The sequence below is a fragment of the Melanostigma gelatinosum genome (genome assembly GCF_949748355.1).
Source record: "Melanostigma gelatinosum genome assembly, chromosome: 20".
Lineage (NCBI taxonomy): Eukaryota > Metazoa > Chordata > Actinopteri > Perciformes > Zoarcidae > Melanostigma > Melanostigma gelatinosum.
The window spans coordinates 3011583-3030577 of NC_136653.1; the positions used below are offsets into that span (position 1 = coordinate 3011583).

Sequence of the window (18995 nt, forward strand, 5' to 3'; positions counted from 1 at the left end):
GAATGGTCTTATTAATTATGAAAAGAGATGAACAAAGCTGCTTCTTCAGTCCCCAGCAGCAGTGCTCGTCTTTGACACTTGCACGACTGGTGTATTAGTAAAGATGATCAGTGTGCAGTCACAGGTTTATGTGAGAGTGAATATTTTTCAATTTTTCTTCTGAAGCTGTTTGTCCAATAAGGGAAATAAGACTCCATCACTCGTAGCTTACTTTCAGAAGGAAACATGTTTTATTTTAATCTATTTATGCATAAATTGGAGCCTTTGCCAGGATTTGCATCTCTGTCACCTTTTTGAAAATCCTACTGTAATTTAAAGTCTGCACTGCACCTCCACTTAACCACAATGTCACAAAGTAAGTGATGGATTACACCACTGGCTTTATTTTAATGCCACATGGAAATGAATGGAAACTTATTTTGTTGCACGTAAAAGCAGAAACACTCACATGGAGCCTGATAATCAAAGTCATTCTTATATTCTGAGTGGCAAACACAAAGACCAGCGCTGGCACAAGATGAAAGCCCAGTGCAAACACAAACCATCTGTGTGCTTCTAATATGCAAACACAAGAATGACTTGATCAGTTCAAGAAATATACATAATGAATGCCCACAGCACGTTCAGCTTCACTTCTGCAACTTCGTGTGATTTCCTCCTAAAGGGCAATACATGTGTTTCCTTCACAGCAAGTCACCCGCCCACATATTCGTTCGCGACTCCTCCCCTCCCGTCTATCTCAATTTCTATTGGCTAACTTCTCTACACACTTCTGTAAACGCATATCTCCACATCTCTCTCTCCCTGAGCAGCTAACACATTCAAATCCTGTCAGTTATGACTTACTCCCTTCTATGATAATCCTTCAGTATAAAAGCTACACTTCTGCAACTTGGCAGAAGCTTCATTTCTTATTAGCTCCTAATCTTACAACCCTTTATGTTTATCTTAATTATGCATTCCCAAAACCCTTATGTTTATGACTAATTATGAATTCTTAATTCTTAATTATTAAACACTTTTATTATATCTACTGAACATACCGTTTTTTGCTCAAATTTCTTACAACCATAACACAAGAACACAAGGAAAGAAAGAATAAAAACAGCTGGTTGGTATACAGCGGGCTGTGATCACTGTGTTGAAGGTTGTTCGATCAATCAGGACTCAAGGAGAACTTCTAAAATCAGAAGAAGGAATTTCTCGGCACTCTAGCCAGCCGTTAGCATAGCATTCATTGAGTAGCTGTTGTACTTTGGCCTTTTCCATTGTGAGCAGTATAAGCCTCGAGGTAGCAGCAGCTGTTTCTGTCAAACAACATGCTGCTCAGTGTCCTGCCAGCTCACATGATGGAAGGTCTCTGCATCCATTACCACCGTTTACCGTGTGGCAGCTCTCACACTCACCGTACAATCACACCCTGTCCTGCCCAGGGTGGATATGGACCAAGACGAGTGGACACACGCGCGCACACACACACACACACACACACACACACACACACACACACACACACACACACACACACACACACACACACACACACACACACACACACAAGTCAACATTATACGGATTACTGTGCATTTTACAATCTATTTAAAGTAAACAATTGTAAAAATATGAATTATTTGAAGGGACAGCTTCACACGATGACATGACACCATGATTTAAGGCTTTTTAATGCCGTTTCTCACCAGTGCAATGTTGTGGCCACTTTACACAAGAGAAACCTCCCAAACAAAGAGTGTCTGAGGGGCCAACTTTAACAACACAATACATAAAGTAATCAGTCGTCATAGAAGTCTTCACAGTGTTTGTTGGCTGATGCACATTGTTCCGAAATACCAATAGTTGGAAAAATGTCTCATTGGACCGAAAAAAAGCCCATTTATCCAACAATCTGTCACCCCGAAAACAAAGTGCCATTGTTCCTATGGTGCAACAAACAGGAGCTCATGGCTAATTATTATGCAAAATGAAGGCAATATTTTGGAACAATGGAATTCATTACTCAAACATGCAGCAGTTCCACAGGGTGTGCAAGCATCCACAGGAACCCACAAAATCAGGTTTTTATACATTTACGTGCAAATGATTTGGATGAAAATCTGTGCTCAGTTTGAAAAGACATTGACACAGATTGATTGGTGCACACAACAAATACAACTGTCAAGGTCCTGTCCTCTCGGGGGTTGATCACTCAACTGGTAACAATGTATAGCGTTTTACCCCATACATTTACTTCATGGCTAAATATCTGTTACAAACCAAAATATAATCTCTACTCTGATAGAAATTGACAATTGAACAGTGTTATGAGTAGAGGTACTACATACAACAAAGACCCTTGTGTAGGTTGGAGACGGTTAGGGTTAGGGTGTGGTGTGGTGTGGTTGTGTGGTGGTCAGAGGCAGCCTCCATGAGACACATGGGCTTTCAACTCACTCCAATGTAAACCCACCTGTGTCATTATGAGACGCTCAGAGCCTGGCGGCGTATGAAGTGTGCAATAGTCCACTGAGGGGCGGTGCATGGGTCGAACAAACAGGACTTTAACCCAGGAGACCACTGTTCGTCTCGTGTTAAACTCGTCACCATTGTTTTCTAATTTAGTTTTTGGTACTTCTACTTGAGTCAAAATATGGTGATGCTTATACCTGTACCGCCTTTATTTTGGAGGAACATTACAGTAGCAGCCTCACTTCCTGGCTAGGCCTCTATTCCACAGTGTAGTTTTGGAGATCAGTGTCACAAATTCCATCTCATCACATCTGTTGTCATCCTGCCTGTTTCTCTAACTCGCCTGTCGTTTTAAATATGAATCCATATTAAAGTATAGCATGCGGAATAAAGCTGTATCATGTTCTTCACAATTATTAGCATTTGACTTTTAGGCATCCCATGTCAAGGTAAGGGGTGTAATCATATTACATTCTTTCCTTTTCTATCGTTGTGTTTTCATTCTTTCATCCAGCAGACATCAGCAGCGCTGTGTTCTTCCCCTCCCACAAAGCCGGGGCAGCTTTTCTCACATCCGAGCCACCACAGTGCACACGAATGAGTCGGCTGCCGGGCTGAATGAGATGTTGATTACTTGCTGCCGTGTCAGTAAACTACCTCCTGAGACTTCCCGGCTCCCACCAGGTTCGCTACTGTCATCCCTTCTTTATCGGGGATTGGGGTTTAGAAGTGTGCGTTCCACATTACCATCGGCTAAATGCCCTGCACTGTCAATTACACGGAGCGCACCGTCTGCAGGGGTTTGGGCTGAATGTAACAGGTGGAGATGACTGACAATCAGCCCTGAGGGAACACTTTTAATGAGGCAAATGTGTTTTTCTTGTCAGATTATGATGGCGAGAATCAAGTACTCTTATGAAAAGCCCCTCTTCTCAGAGGACAAGTGTTGACAGCACAGTCAGGGGCATTATCTGAAGACTGACACAGCTGGCTGAATCCATTTTATTTCTGTCATTGTTCACTTGTTGACTAAAATGAATGCAAGTCGAAGAAGCACAGTTCGTGTGCAAGGGGAGTCTTCTCAAAATAATCTTTGTAGGGATTCAGCCGTGGTTGCAGATGAACGTGGTTGATGACGGTTTAAGTGGGCTAACGACACAGTGAAGCCATGAAAGTGTACACGGCCCTTTATGTTTAAAACATAATGTACCCAGTCCTTCTCTCTATGATTATGGTTTAGTCATCGCCTACCCAATAAAGCAATACTTAAACAGTGTGGAAAATACTTGAATTTATTCGTTTTTTCTGCTTTCTTTCAAAGAGTTGGATAGACGATGGTTGTTAGTCCCAGGTGAGCTGGCGGCAGCCTCCGGTTCTGAAAGGTGAAGCCACCTAAAGAAATCAATTCGTTGAAGTTACACTGTATTTATCTACAACGGGTTGTTTCAGTGCTTTGAAGAGAGCAAAGATAAGTGCCACTTGAACAGATGACGCTGTGAAACAGATCTGAATGTAGCATGCACTTAAACTGATGAGGTTTTCTTTAGGTGGGCCTTTCTTTAAAGTGGCTAAAATTTGTGTTTCTGCCGGCCAGTTCAACCCCCCCCCCCCCCCCCTTCAGTAGCACTGTGAACACGTCCGTTCATTCAGTAGCAGGGTGTCACCATGAGACACTGCTGCCTCAAAAACCTATAAACCAACTGAAGAATCATGGTTTCTCACAGTGCTGAAACTTTTCCAGGTGTTCTTTTTTGCCCAATGATTGTGTGTGGGGAAAAGTAAATGGACTTTCACCCATTCACACCCATTCATATACTTGTGCATGTCTACCATGCCCATCAGGAGTTTCTCATCATTCATACACCGCAGGAACAGCCTATGGGAGCCAGGGATGGAACCGCCGATGCTCTGACTGAAGGAAGACCCGCTCGCCCACTGAGCCACAGTCTTGGGCTGGTGTGGTCACATGATCCTGCAGCGATGAATCTTGGTTTATACTCGCAGCGTTGAGACCAGCTTGAGGTAACTTCGCTTTTCTTTATGGTTTTACTTGCGTTGTTTATTTGAGTCATCCTCTGAACCCAATGAAGGATAAGGGTTCTGTTCTAACATAACATGACATTGCTACAGGCCATAGGCTGTGCAATATAATTATGAGGCGGATTGATCTCTTTTCTGTCCGCTCATCCAGATTCTTAACGAGGCCCTTTGGGCCCCTGAGCCGTGTGGTTGATGAGTCGCTGCACATTAACACGACGGCTGCATATCGATCTCAATGAGCAGCTCTTGGTCTACACACGCTGAAGGATTGCAGACTTGATTTCATGCCGGGGAAAGAAAGACACAACATGACAAAATGGAGGCAGGATTTCCTCTCAGTGCCGGTGAGGACAGAGAGCTCCTCTCAGCTGCTGGAGGACTTCACAATCACACTGACACATGAACTGCATTCATCTCAGGGTCAGGGTCAGGATCAGGGTCAGGGTCAGGGTCAGGATCAGGATCAGGGTCAGGGGTCAGGATCAGGGGTCAGGGGTCAGGGGTCAGGGTCAGGATCAGGGTCAAGGTCAGGGTCAGGGCAGGCCGACCAAACGAAAGCAGAAAGACAACAGTGAAGCAGTTGGGCGGCGGCCATTAAGTGGTATTATGTCACGCTGTGTGTGATGGCAGGAACAGAAGAAGCCAGCTGGGCCATCAGCGTCCGGAGGATGAGATATGCAGAAATATGTGCTGATTCATTCTTAAGAACACGTTGTGTGGTTCAGGGGAGGACGAGATGGCTGCACACGGATTACACAATGTTCCATTCATTTCAGACGGCCCGGGGGCAGCTGTGTTGTTTCACTGGCTCAGTGCCCATGCATAATAACATATCATATTATAATAATCATATCTAATTTGATTTATCACCATAGCTAAAGATAGAGTTGGTCCTTTATCCAATGTGAGGATGTCGTATGTTAGAGAGAAAGAATTGATTGTCTCTCAACCTATTGAAGACATGCTCTCCTATTGTCTTACTCAGTATATCCATATATATACATATAGATATAGATGTACTAAATGTATCTGAATGCAGGTGAAGGAGTTCTTTTGCTCTCATTATGTTGATGAAGACGTACTGTGGACAGCAAACATTGCTCTTGCAGTACATCAGCATGATTTGTAGGCGAGAGGACTGAACTGAAACATAACACATTGTCACAGTCTATATGCCTTGCTCGAGTTGGCAGCATACAGAGAAGAAGTAGGGCATGCATGGTGAAATGCATTAATAATGTGTGTGTGTGTGTGGGTGTCAGGGACACATGCAGACATGTTCACATTCACACACATGGAGAACCACACTTCCGGGGCCTCAGCAGGCCCCTCAGCGCTGCCTGACTTGGATTGACTCCATCACACTCAGCATGTCGTACAGTCCCAGCATGCCTGTCTTCATCTAGGCTGATAGAACATTCATTCTCTGCCAGGTCCACGCTGGAGCCACGAAGGAACCTCCTCTCCACCTGAGGCTCGCTCCATCAGTCCATATGTGCCCGAAGGCTCCAGGAAATGAGGCAAGCGAGGGAAGATGCCGGCCGTGTGGTTTGTGGAACAACCTGCTCTTTAATGGAGACGGTGCATCGGTCAGCTGACTGCAGTGAGAGAGTTTCCTGCAGAGTGCAGTTTAACATGTGCAGGGTTCTGGTGATGGGTATCTTCTTCACTTGTGTTGTTTTATGTGCACAATTTCAGACCCGTGGAAATTACGAAATAACATTTTGTAGTAATAGTAATATTGCAATGTTTCACTGGAGCATTAAATGCTGTTATGAGGTCCTACGGCCCACCATCCAAAGAGAAATCAGTGTTAATGTTGCTATATTCTTTTATTAATTCAGATTTATTATTTGGATGTGCTTTATCCAAATGTTTGTATTTGACTATCTTGCAACATTAGTGTGTGTGGAGCTTCAAATGGGTTGTGAATCCACGTGTCCACGTGTGGGAAGGACTTCTGTGAACGCTCGGTGAGTTAGTTGAGGTTCTCTTAACACAACGAACACGCGTGTCTTCCAACTCACACCGTAGCTTCCTCGTCATGGCTTCCACCTTATCTGGTTTGTTGAACAACACTGACTTCCTGCAGACTTCATTCAGAACATAAAATATGTATATATGTTTACATCAGCTTCTGCAGGAAGTCCTCGTCTTTGACAATTGGCCAAATGAAATCAGTTGTCATCAAACAAATGCTTTATTTGTCGTGTCACAGTTCAAACTGTCTTGTCAACACTTTACTCCATGACAACCAATGCACCTCATGTGTAACAGTGAACAGCCTGGAATTTAGCAAACATCAGTGCATCACAGAGGACTGAAATAAGATCACCCGCCATGTTTGTGGCTCCGCGGCCTCCTTCTAAACACAACCAGAGGATCGAGCTGTTGCCCCACCAGGCTCAGGCACACGGAGCCTGGCCTCTGGATTCCACTGGTCTTCATACATTCATTGTTGATTTGGATCAGCAAGAACTTGATGACATTACGAATCATCGAAATCACAAGACGTTTACATTTCACCTATACTCACAAGCACAAGCCTGAAACAACGAGTGCAAAGAAGATGATTCTCTCTCTACAGAGACCTCCGTGCAGGGCTCAGTGAAGAGGCCGAGCAGTCATCAACACACTTACCATCAGTGTAACCTCTGCTGTATGTGCATGTAGAAACACGTGCCCTCCCTCCAGCGCTTTCTTTGCTGCTTGTATTCCTCGCTGCATTAGGAACAAGCGCTTGTGGAGGGCCTCATTTTCAAGGCTGCTTTATTTAGAGTGCGCTCTTTAATGTTGAATGTGATTAAGCGTGTAGGATAACCTACCGGTACTTAGTGGCAGCACATGTACAGCTGCACAGTCCTGGCCAGTTCATGCTAAAAGCTTTCTTGCCTCAATGTTTTTTTCCGAGGCAGCCAGGACTGTCACCTGTTGTCAATTCAGGCGATGGTTTCGGCTGCGTTCAGGACTCTGATAGTTCACTTCATGGACATTGAGACCATGTATGTTAAGGAGCTGTACTGAGGCATTACGGTTCTTTTCTATAGGTAACTGCCACAGGTAATACAACACCGGAATGACATAGTTTGGCTGTTATTGTCCAAATGATCAATGGAATCTTATTTGATTTGGGCACATGGTGGAATTGGGTCCTGATGCAAGTCGAGCGGTGCGTTCATCCCAAAACCACATGATGAACGTGTTGCCAGCGGAGATATGTCTGCAGTGGTGTAGCTGTCCTCATGGAGGAAGAGAAGCCAATCGGTGGGACCACACTGGCTCCTGTTGAGGTCAGGATCTCTAGGTTACATGATGCTTATGAATCTTAGAACAAAGGTTGAGTATTTCTGACACCTAACTGCTGAGTTGCCTCTTAGTGAAATGCTGAGAGTATCTAAGTTGTGCTTTTATGTGGAAAGGTGCAAACGAAAGCAGTGAAGCTGTAAAACTCTCACTGCTGTTGACGTTGTAAAGACTTGTTGGCGTCTTGGGTCAGACTACGGAGCATCAGTGTTCTTGTTGTATTATCTGCATCAGAATAAACGCACCAAGACCACACTATGTTTTGGCGAGGGGTCAGTAGCTCGCACGCAATGCATCCTGGGATGTGTAGGCACTGCCAGCACAGCTCCATAAGGCAGGGAGCTGTAAATAAAGAAGGCACTGAGGAATGTTTGGCTTCAATGGACTACACAGCATCAGCACTGATTGGAAAAGAGCATTTGTTAGGCAGGTACGCTTGATTACAGTTGGACTGAAGCAGATCCAAATCTCTATTACTCTGTGGATGTGGTGTTCGTGTAGTTATGCTTGGCTTCTCCAGCCAACGTGCTGAGTTGTTGCATCCCCGTCAGTGAAGAGCCTCCTTATTACAGAAGAACACTCAACATGTGGGCTTGCTTCATGTTTCATGCCACCTCGAATGAAGCTGTGTGTGTTTGCCGGCCATTGACTTGACTTTGATGTGCCATCAGGTCCCAACGTGTATCACAACTGATACAAAACAAGAGATTAAACATATAAATGGAAACACAAGTACAGACGGACAATTGATAAAAGAAAGACAAACCACATGCATTCAGCAATGAAATCATTGAAAACATTACAACCACAATGTGGCCAAAGGAGCCGATACATAAGCAGGAGCTGATCACCAAATACAATCAGGTATAAAGAACGTAGTTTTAATAATAACAGCCTCATGATATGATAATACATGACTTATGCAACTGTGCTAAGATGTAATAAAAATGTTGAGTTTTGAGCCAATAAAGCCATTTTCGACACAAAAAAATAGATTCAGCATCTGCTACTTCATCCAAGTCCAGTTAACCTTTGAACCCACTCGATAAGTGATGAACACATTTATTTTCTCATGGACCAATCAGCATCCCTTTTGATTGACAGATGGTTCATCCAATCACCTGCTAAAGACTTTGTGAAAGTGCCCGCCCTTTTTCATGCTTTTCAATTTTGTTTTTTTCAATGCTTGTTTTTTCAATGCTTCTCTGAGGGTTCTGAACTGAGCTGGGTCGGGTTAAAAAAGTGAGTTCACTTTGAAGAGTCCGTGTTGGAAACATGCACTGATCCACCTCACAATTACCAGATGACCAGAAACTTACAATGAACGCTAATGTTGCTCATCACTCTTTGAACCGATGTTCAACTGAATCTCTGAAATACATTTTATTCATACTTTTCTTTCACATATTAAAAAATGCTAAAAACAATAAAGAGACAAAAAGATATCAGCACAAAAAGATGATTCAAGCATTCTGTTACAGACGAGTCTCCGTCAACGTGAAATCTCTCATCGGCACAAAGAACCGAACATTCTGAATTATTGTTTCATGAAGTGTTTGAGGCTCCTCTGCTCAAAGCTCTACAGACCGGTCCTGTGTGATTCATGGCATTCTGGTCTTACATGTTGGCCTGGACGTGGCTTCAGATGGATGTAGACATCTGTGTGTCATGTTCAATGCATTTTGTGTGATGAGTTTATGTTTTATTGCCCACTCTGATTCCACTTCAGTACATAAATGAGAACATACAGACACAGGCGTGTCTATTCAATCATTATTATATTTTGAATAAGAGTTTAATCATCGACTTGTGCAAGAATCAGGATATTAAGATGCTCATGCTTCAGATGAGCCGATCAGAGGTTCCTGCTGTGACTAAAACATGAACATCCAATGTAGAAACAACGTGGTATAAAGACACCACGTGCTCTGTGCCGGTGTTTGGACTTCATGCAGCCCTCCATGTTGCTGAATCTTATCAGGGTTTCACCACCACACCCATCCGTACCCGACGGGAGCAATTTGGGGTTCAGTGTCTTGCCGGAGGTCACATGACAGGAGGAGCGGTTTCAGGTTCACTCTTATTGGTCAACGCCACGGAAAACATCGCAGAAGTTGTCAAATAAATGAGACGTTGGGCCCGAAAATCATTCCCATTACCAACAGCCCCCGTCTGCTGGATCGGACCGTTGTCCGGCTGACCTCTTGTTAGAACCAATGCTGTGGTCTAACTATCGTTTTTGCTCAGGAACTTTCCTAAATGAGTGAAATGACCCGGAAGAATCGACGAGGCCGCCGTGATAAGAGCCGGTCCAACTCTCTACACGCCAAGGAAAGGTGCTTTAATCCCTCCTCCCTTATCTCCTTCAGTTCAGGGAACACTGGACCATCCGTCACTAAAGGAAATGATGTCATCCCAAAATTCCCTGAGGCAGCAGCATTTAAAGCGACGCACCATTTGTCTGTCAATAATACCCGAGGTCAAGGAAAAGTTAAGAAAAGAGATAAGATGCATGACTTGATCCGACTGCTGATCAAGTCTTAAAGCCGCACAGCATTCTGGTCTTTGGAGGAAAAGAGTCACACAAAGGTCCCCGACTGCTTCTACCAGGACTCAGCTAGTGAGTGGAGCTCCAAGGACCATTGTTGTCAAACTATTGTTGAATGAGCTTCCACACTCCATTCATAGAGACGTACCCTGGAACCATCAACACCGTCTGTGTTATAAACATACATATGTTATAATCAGCTTACAGCTCTGTATGAATATACATAAAGGAGAATTGCTTTCGGAATTATGTATCATTTGTCTCAATTAGGTCTTTAGAGTTCTTTGGTGAAACATTCGTGAAGTGTAAATGTACATCACTCAGTTGTTCATCACTCAGTTGTTCATCACTCAGAACTGTGATGACTTAAAAAGTACTTTTTACACAACTGACAATAAATGACCCTTGAATCCTTGAACTGCCTGCCATGGCGGTATGAATGAGTGTAGTGTTCAGATAAACATGCTGTCACTGTCTGAATCTGCTTCGTGTCTATTCTATACGCAGGGAGACGGTGTCCTGTCCCTCGGACTCCTCTCTGTTCTTCCAGTATGGTTTATAAAGTGCCGTCCTTTGGTTCTGGCCAAATCTATTTGCTGCTCAGCAACTATTACTATGACTAAACCAAAACAGAAGCGCATTCCTGTAGCGCATGTTTGAATTTGCATCAGGAGTAATAGAAATAGAATATTCTCTGGTCAACATGGCCGACATCTTCACATTCAAACTGCAACACCAGGGAAACGTTGTCCATCAACTTTGACTGCGTTTGAGCGTCATTGATGTGAAGAGAGTCCACCTCCTCTGGTCCCACCGGGGTCCTGGTCTCTGTCCCGCAAGTGCAGCTTGATCCGGGACACCACGATGGAGCCACTTCTCTGGATTCTTAATTTAATCCATTTCATGTTCTTGCCACTGGACTTGCCCGGAGCATGCTGGGTAGTGGAATAGCCTTAGGACCTAGCTGCGTTAGCTTAGCTTCCATCTCCCCTCTCCTCCTGGGGCGGTCAAATCCACCGTCGGTGGTGTTTGGTCCTGCAGGTCTGGCTGGTGGGTCGGAAGATGCCGTGGACGGTGACCTCCTTACCGTTGTGGTTTCCTGACGTATGCGCCCACATGAGCAGGTTGCAGTATTTAACACCACGTTATAAAGCCTCCACAATCATATCACTGTTGTAAACAAGGCCGTTGTTCCCCTTCAGAGCACCCAATGACCACTCAGAGGAACTGATAATCACATAATGCATTATTACAGTTATAGAAATGCATAAGAAAATGATTATAATGTAACTTGAACTTGTACTTAAACTGTGGGCATATAATACACTATAATCCCTGCAAAAACAAACAGTGGTATAAGCAGTTGAAGTATGTTTAATATGCATTTTATGATGATTTGTATCTACGATTCCTCCATCTATGGTTCAAACGCATACAATTAGTGACAATACTCCTTCAACTAGAGGACGAGAGTTTACCACTCTTACTTTATCAGTTGAGTACAACTTCCTGATGGAAAATTCCAATTAGTGAAGTGGAGCGGGAGACCTGGTTGCATTATTAGTTTGGGTTTCTACAGTTCCTGTATCTACCAACAATAATACACAACAAAGCAGCAGAGTGGAGCCAGAAGAGCCGCGATCCTTCTTTTAGCTTATGGCAAAGCACTCGGTCGACTGTAAACACCAGAACGTGGATATTTGGATCTCAGTGTTGGTTTTAGTGATGCACAATCATCACTGGAATGGTGGGCTGGGATGTACTTCTTTGGCCAGACAGAAAGAAAGAGAGAGCGCTGGTTTCGTACATGATGCATGTGTGAGTGAGTGGGCATCGCTTCAGAGTCTATATTTGGATGTGTTGGAGAGACAACAGAGAGTCTGCTGTGGAGACGTCTCCACACTTTAAGAGGCGCCTTCCCCGTCTCTCTGCTCGCCGGGCTCCACTCTCTGAGACAGAAGGAAGGACTCCCACACAGCCAGGCACTGGAAAAGAAGACGCATCAGCATCATCATCATGACAGAGGTTTTGGTGATTTCATTTAAAATGGCCTTCACACATCAGGGGCGTGATGAGTATAGAACAGGAAAATGTGGAATGTTTTGCATCACAGCCGCAGCGATGCATATTCGTGACAGTTGCACTTTTTTAAATAAAATAATAATAAGAGCTCTCGAAGTATAATATTCTCAGGCAAGTATTTCGCATTTTTGTGTCATTTATTCGTCGCGTCCCCGGTGTGTAAGGCCTGAAGTCAAATTTAGATTTTCTTCTTCTAGACCAGCGCCTCATTAGCATGAGATGCTTGTTGACTTTGTTCATAGTTTTTTGTTATATGTTGTCTTGCATTTCCTTAACATCACATTTTAAGTTGAAGATGAAAAGCATTGTAAACTTTCACAAGTGAGAATCATCATGTTTATTATCTGCGTGATAATCATCTTCTTCACTACCGTTCCACTTTAAACGTCATGGTTCTCATCAGATGTCAGCTGAAGAGCTCTTCCAAACAACTCTCCCCTTTCCCTTTTGAACTGCCTCGCTCTTCTTTCCTTCCTCGCCATCTCATCAGTGAAGGCGCGTTATTGCACCGACAGAGGCACGAAGAGAGCCCCGTTGTGAGGATGCAAGTGTGGACGTGTGTGTTGCAGAAGACTTGCCAAAGCGAATTACATTTTTATGGCATAAAAGCAGTTATCTAGAAAGCAGAGGCAGGAAGTCATGCGGCCAGAAAGTGAAAATAACAAGCACACACCAACAGGCACAGAGCCTTTCCAAAGCTGATCTATGAACTGGGGTTCCACTCTGTCAGCACACATCAATAAAGCACAGTCAGCTTTTTTTCAACGGTAATAGCAGTTTGTTTTGAGGCAGTAATTAACATTTAACAGCCAAGTTATTTCAATAGCACCCACAGCACCTTGGTAGCACTGTGGCAGTGCAGGCTGGTGCTGGAGGCAGAAATGTCATTCATTGGTCAAGTTAATCCACGATTGACCCTTTGAGTCACGCCCCTTTAGGCTCTGTGGTCCAATAACAATTGAGTGAGATCGGAGCCCGGCAGAACCTCGGTCGAGTTTCCCTTTTCCTGTTAGAACGTGTTCCGTCTGTTTAAAGTTATAACTCAAGTCACATTACATTGGTGTCACAATGTTCACAGACGATCCCTTTAGGGAAGCTCTCATTTACCAACAGCAGGGTCCGACAGTCTGCACCGCTCAGTCCTGGCTCCCCTGGGCCTCCCTTTTCTCCAGCAGGCCTTGGCCTCCCAGACAGGACTGGAGCTAACCGACTGCACTCCCTGAAGAAACCTTTAATTCAATTTTGGTTTTCAGAGAGAAGCAGACAGAAGGGTCTACAAACGGTGTTTGAGGGACGTATCCGGGATGTGAAACTGATTCAGCGGCTAAAAGATGAAGATAGAATCTAAAGCCTCCGGATCACAGTGTAAACGAGTATCACTATTACACAACATCCAACCATGGCTCGCTCCAAATGCATCCAAGACCCGATACAATCGCATGAGAATCTATGGAGCAGAGCCGGATGATTGACGGACGCTGATCGGTTACTGGCCAGTCTGCACCGAGGGGCGGGACTTAGCGAGGGGATAATTGTCGTCTTTGCAGCAGAACTGGTTCTTTTGGCTTGAGAAGAAAGATCGACCACAAAGTGTCTAACAAAGCAGACTGAATGTGGAATCAAGTACATTAAGGAAGACTACAGAGGAAGCCAAGGGACATGGAGACGGTACAGTAGCACATTAAGGTGACAACAGAAAGTGCTGGTAGAAAAGTAAAAAGGATTCATTCATTTCCAGTTTACTCTGGCAGGTGGAGTCTCTGGATTTCAATCAGCTCTCTGGATAACCAACATGCATTTTCCATATCCTGTGTCCCACCGAGCATTTTTACATCAAATGGTATCTCATTTCTCTGTCTGTTGAGCATTTTTGATTACTCATTTTGCACTCTGGGCATATACACACACATGCATCCAATCAAATGTGATTTGAGACAACTAGCTTACCCCTCCTTTCATTTGAAACTACACTTGGCTATTAGCTCGTTGGTTGTGGTAGCTTGATTAGCTACACTGCCTCATATTCAAGTGCAAATATCAAGCATGTTTGGCAAGAGGGGACTCTTTCTTTACACCAAGTACCACTGTGCAAGCCTTGCGATTGTCTCAACTTGACTATTGCCGGGCAATCTGGTTAAGCACTGCAAAGAAAGAGCTAAACAAGCTGCAGCACAGAGCAGCTCGCCTCGCACCCTCCTGTAATTTGATTCAGGAATATATGTGTTTCAAAACAAAACTGCCTGTACTCAAAAATAACTTTATTTACAGAACAGACGCAACCATGAAACAATCCAGGTTCATTCAGCTACATGTACACACTGCCACCTCTCTTACACACACAAAGTAGAGTGGCAGAATTCAGTCACTTACTTGAAGTCAAGGCCTACTATGCGTGAGCTTTTTGCCCATTACGGGGTTCAATATGCTTCAAACTATGCAGTGAACTCTCTCTCTCTGATCTCTCAGTCAACTCTGTGTCTTTGTAGTATCACTGCAATGCATCGTACAAACAGGGAAAAGGCTTTTAGACATTCCTCTCAAAGGCATTGACGAGGTGGCCCTTTGTTGTTCACATGAAAAGTAGTTCAAGGAAGAATCAGCTGAAGAGAGAATTTCAAACACCTTAAAAAACAGCACTTGTGGACTCGTGACACTTTTTTTGAGGGGAAAAAAACGTGTGGAGGAAGCTTCAAAGTGTGAGACAGAGGAACTGTGTTGCTTTAAACACAAAAGTCTAAGCTACATACTTGACGCGCTACTCCGGTTACGGCAGAGTCCTCACTTAATCACTCACTCGACCCGTTGGGTCGTTTGAGCTGGACAGAGCAATCGGACTGACATATGGACACACGTGGTGTAAATGTAAGCAGGTTGAATTTCTTCTGGAGAACATTGATTTCTCTGCCATGTATACGAAAAACATAACGTGGTTTCAAAATATAAAAGAAGTCGTAAATGTTTTGTACGAAGAGGAAATGAAAAGAAAAAAAAAAGGCAGCAGTCATCATTCTGGACTTTTGCTTGCTTTTCGAGGTGAGGTAAGAATGCGAGGAGAGCAGATGCCAATGCTGCGTTATGGGGGACTGCCCATTGTTCTGACGGCCGTGATTCCGAAATCCCCAAATGTCTGAAAAAAGTCCCATTGGTCCGAAAGCCCATTTGTCCCACAGCCTGAAAACAAATGCTCACTGCTCCGAGAACGCACCCTCTCACTTAAACAAACAGAAATACATGGCGAATTATTCTATAACACTTCATGTCTTTATCGTCACTATTGTTTGTCACACCGTGGCGAAGGTATGACCTGCCTTACTCTTCCTCCGATCGGCCAGTAGGCTACCATTTGCCTTTGTTGGTTGGGTTGGTCAAGTTATGGCATGACGTGAAATTAGGGAAAGAATATCAGGGACAGCCAATCAGAGGCAGAGAAAGGCGGGTCGAGAAGGTCCTATGATGTCATCCTGTATAATAGTTAGCCATGTGCTTCGGTTTGGTGCATGGAGAGTTTGTATTTTCGGAGCAATGGTACATATTTCGGACTATTGGGGTTTCGGAATAACTGGCTGTGGGAACTACGGCGTGGCACTGTTTTATGCAGCTGCTTGTATTTCAGCTGTGGTCAGTAGCTTAGCTCGCTCACTGACTCATGGCCACTTCCTCGCAACGCAAAAGCATTTACACTTGCGTTCAATGTGGTCGCAAAGGGACCCGGACCACCGCTGGAGGTGGTCTGGCCGATCAGATCACAATCAGCCCTCAATGCTTTTTGGGTTTCATTTCACATTTGTTACTTTTAAGGTAAAATAATATAAAAGCCCATCAATAGACTGCCACATTAGAGTTAAGACAATTAGAAATACATTGTCAATTATAACCTTATCCGAAAAATTGTACAATGCGGTCTCAGTCGAGCTAAAAAAATAAATGACAACTGTCAAAAACTAAGATTTCAAGTTGAATCCAGCTGTCATTTGTTTTAGTGTGCCATGGTTGTTGAAGGGAGGGACTTTTCATCTCACAAGTCCATCATTTTAAAAGATACTTCAGCATCTAAATCCTGACACCATCTGTCCAAAAACACCAACACTGCCCTACAACAGCAATTCCAATTCTATGAAGACAGTAAAAATAATCCTGATATTTGAGCAACTTCCTTATATTTATATCAGTCACTGTTGCTATGAGGTAACCATGGCAACACTGACAATACTCTGCCTCTGCTATTCATGGCGGAGTCAGAGCACTCAGCTCATCACTAACCTGCATCTGAATGATGATCGCTGATTTGAGGAACAGTCCAATGACATGTTCAGGAAGCCAACAGTTGAGAACTTTAAGTTTGGTTAAAAAGGTTTGAATCAATTATGCGGTGTGCTAAATAATGTACTGAACTAATTCATGTTCTCCATTTAGCTGGTTGATCTGGACTTACGTTTGAGTTTGATGCATGACAACAAGCAAGTGTGTTTCTGATGCTAATGATAGAGAGTCTACTTTAAGACAATACCAATTTGCAGATTGTGTCAGAGGAATAACTGCATGTAGCTGTGTTAATAGAACCTCAACATACTGATGTATCCTCATTCTGCTGCGGCCACACAGCAATCACTGCATGTTTTAGAGCTAATATACTGTACAGGCCGGTGTCTGTCAATATATCACAGCAGCAGTTGGTTGTTATTCCTCAATTAACAGATGAAAGTTCCCAAGCAGGCAGCAGGTTTGTCACATCCAAACATAACATGAAGGTAATCGCCTATGCATGAGGATTCACCTTTCCCCTTTCTCCACTGAACGCTCAAGAAACACTCCAGACATGCTGCAATTTCATTAAAGTCTCGCCCAGATCGACACACACCAACAACCGCAACGTAAAAGAACATTTTTGGTTAACGCGCTTATTGACTTCTTGCCCGTGGTGAGATGAAAAGATGTAAACCACTATAATGTCTGAGTTAGAACACAATTAGCTTAGCTTAGCGTAACGATGGGAAAGCAGAGGGGAACAGTTAGGTCTGTTCGTCAATCGCCATTTGTATCATTTATTCTACGCAGTCTCGGGCTGCAAATATCCAGTTTTCATTGTCAATCTGCTGATAATGCATTCTTTGTTGTCGTAAATTTTACTTAAATTGTACTTGCCAATAAGCCATTTCTGATTCTGATATGACTGAAAAGCAGCAAATCCTCACATAAGTTGCTCAACACATCAATAATCAATCATCCCTTCGAGAAACTAACAAATGACATTCAAGTAGTGTACCGGTATCTGCATTGATGAACAGGCTATTTTTTGGGAGATATTTTTCAAAATGTACTCACTCGGCTCACTGAGTATGTCAGGGTGAACATGGTTCCCCACCCTCTTATGTTCAACTTTATCAGGGTTTGTTCCCAAAATGTGTATTGTTCATTCTTCTAAAATACTGGATGACCTTCTTCATTGGCCCCTTCTGTCCCCACCCATCTCATCGTTATGCCACAACACTGGTAAGAAGAAGGGCAGTATACTATGTGTGTGGGTAAGCAGAGGTCTGAAGGTACTACAAGGTCAGGGGTGCAATAAGTGCGAATCTGAAATAGCATCTACGCACACCCACGGGGAGTTCATGCCGAGTTTAAACAGCTCACTGAGTTCCTTTAACACTTTCTCTTGTAAATCCTGGTGCGCCCTTTGGTTTCCGCTGAATCATTGGATCTCCCCGTGACTACAGGGCAGCCATCAACCCCATGAAGCCACCACCCACTCATGCTAGGTGGAGGTACAAAACAAACTGCACAGCAAAAGCACTGAGTGATCGACTGCAGCTGATTCTGAGGGGCCGATATACCAGACAGAATGGATGAAGTCTCTGTAGAAAGGTGTAGACTTTTGATATTGGAAGCGTTCTGTTTTCTGTTTGTAGACCGAGCAGCATTGATCAATCAATTATAGCAGGCTTTGGTTGAATGCAGGTAAACAGTCCGTGTGGAGAGCAAAAAAGGCGGGACACATTGGCAGACATGTAATCTTGGAGCCCACCGGCTATCATCAGCTTTTTAAGGGTTTTAAATTAGCTGATAAACTGGTTACTTGTGAAATAATCTGGTCGTACACATCGTCTCTCAACTCCAACTCTGGTATCGCATCTAAAGTTGCTCCAAAAGGTAACTTTTAGATCACATGGTCCGTGTCATTTTAAGGTAAAATAGTATAAGAGCCAATCAATCAACTGCCACATTAGAGTGTAGACAATCTGAAATGCTTGATGAATTATAACCTCGTCTGAAAAATGTTTCAATGCGTTGTCAGTCTAACGTTTATATTTCCTGACCAGAGACCACCAACACACCTGGCAATCTGCGATCCCTCATGTTGTCTTCTGACGATGACTGGCTACTGGTGAAACAATACGGTCATACACGTCGTCTCTCAACTCCAACTTCAGTCTCATCTCAAGTTTCTAATCGGACTGTAAACGAGCAGCACAAACAAAAGGTCTTGACCCGAAATCTTCCTGGGAACCCAGAGGCGTTCCTAGGACAGACGAGATAAATAACCTAAATAAGAGGCTTTACA

The 18995-nt window shown here is 43.7% G+C and overlaps 1 protein-coding gene across 1 annotated transcript in view; it reads right to left on the reverse strand.

The window, feature by feature from the left end:
* Positions 1 to 11412: 11412 nt before the first annotated feature.
* The window catches only part of snx7 (sorting nexin 7), a 38872-nt gene continuing 31289 nt past the window's right edge, over positions 11413 to 18995 (reverse strand). Inside the window, exon 9 of the mRNA XM_079291570.1 lies at positions 11413 to 12339. Coding sequence (XP_079147696.1) covers positions 12259 to 12339 — 81 coding nt within the window. The 3' untranslated portion in view covers positions 11413 to 12258. The remainder of the gene's footprint in view (positions 12340 to 18995) is intronic.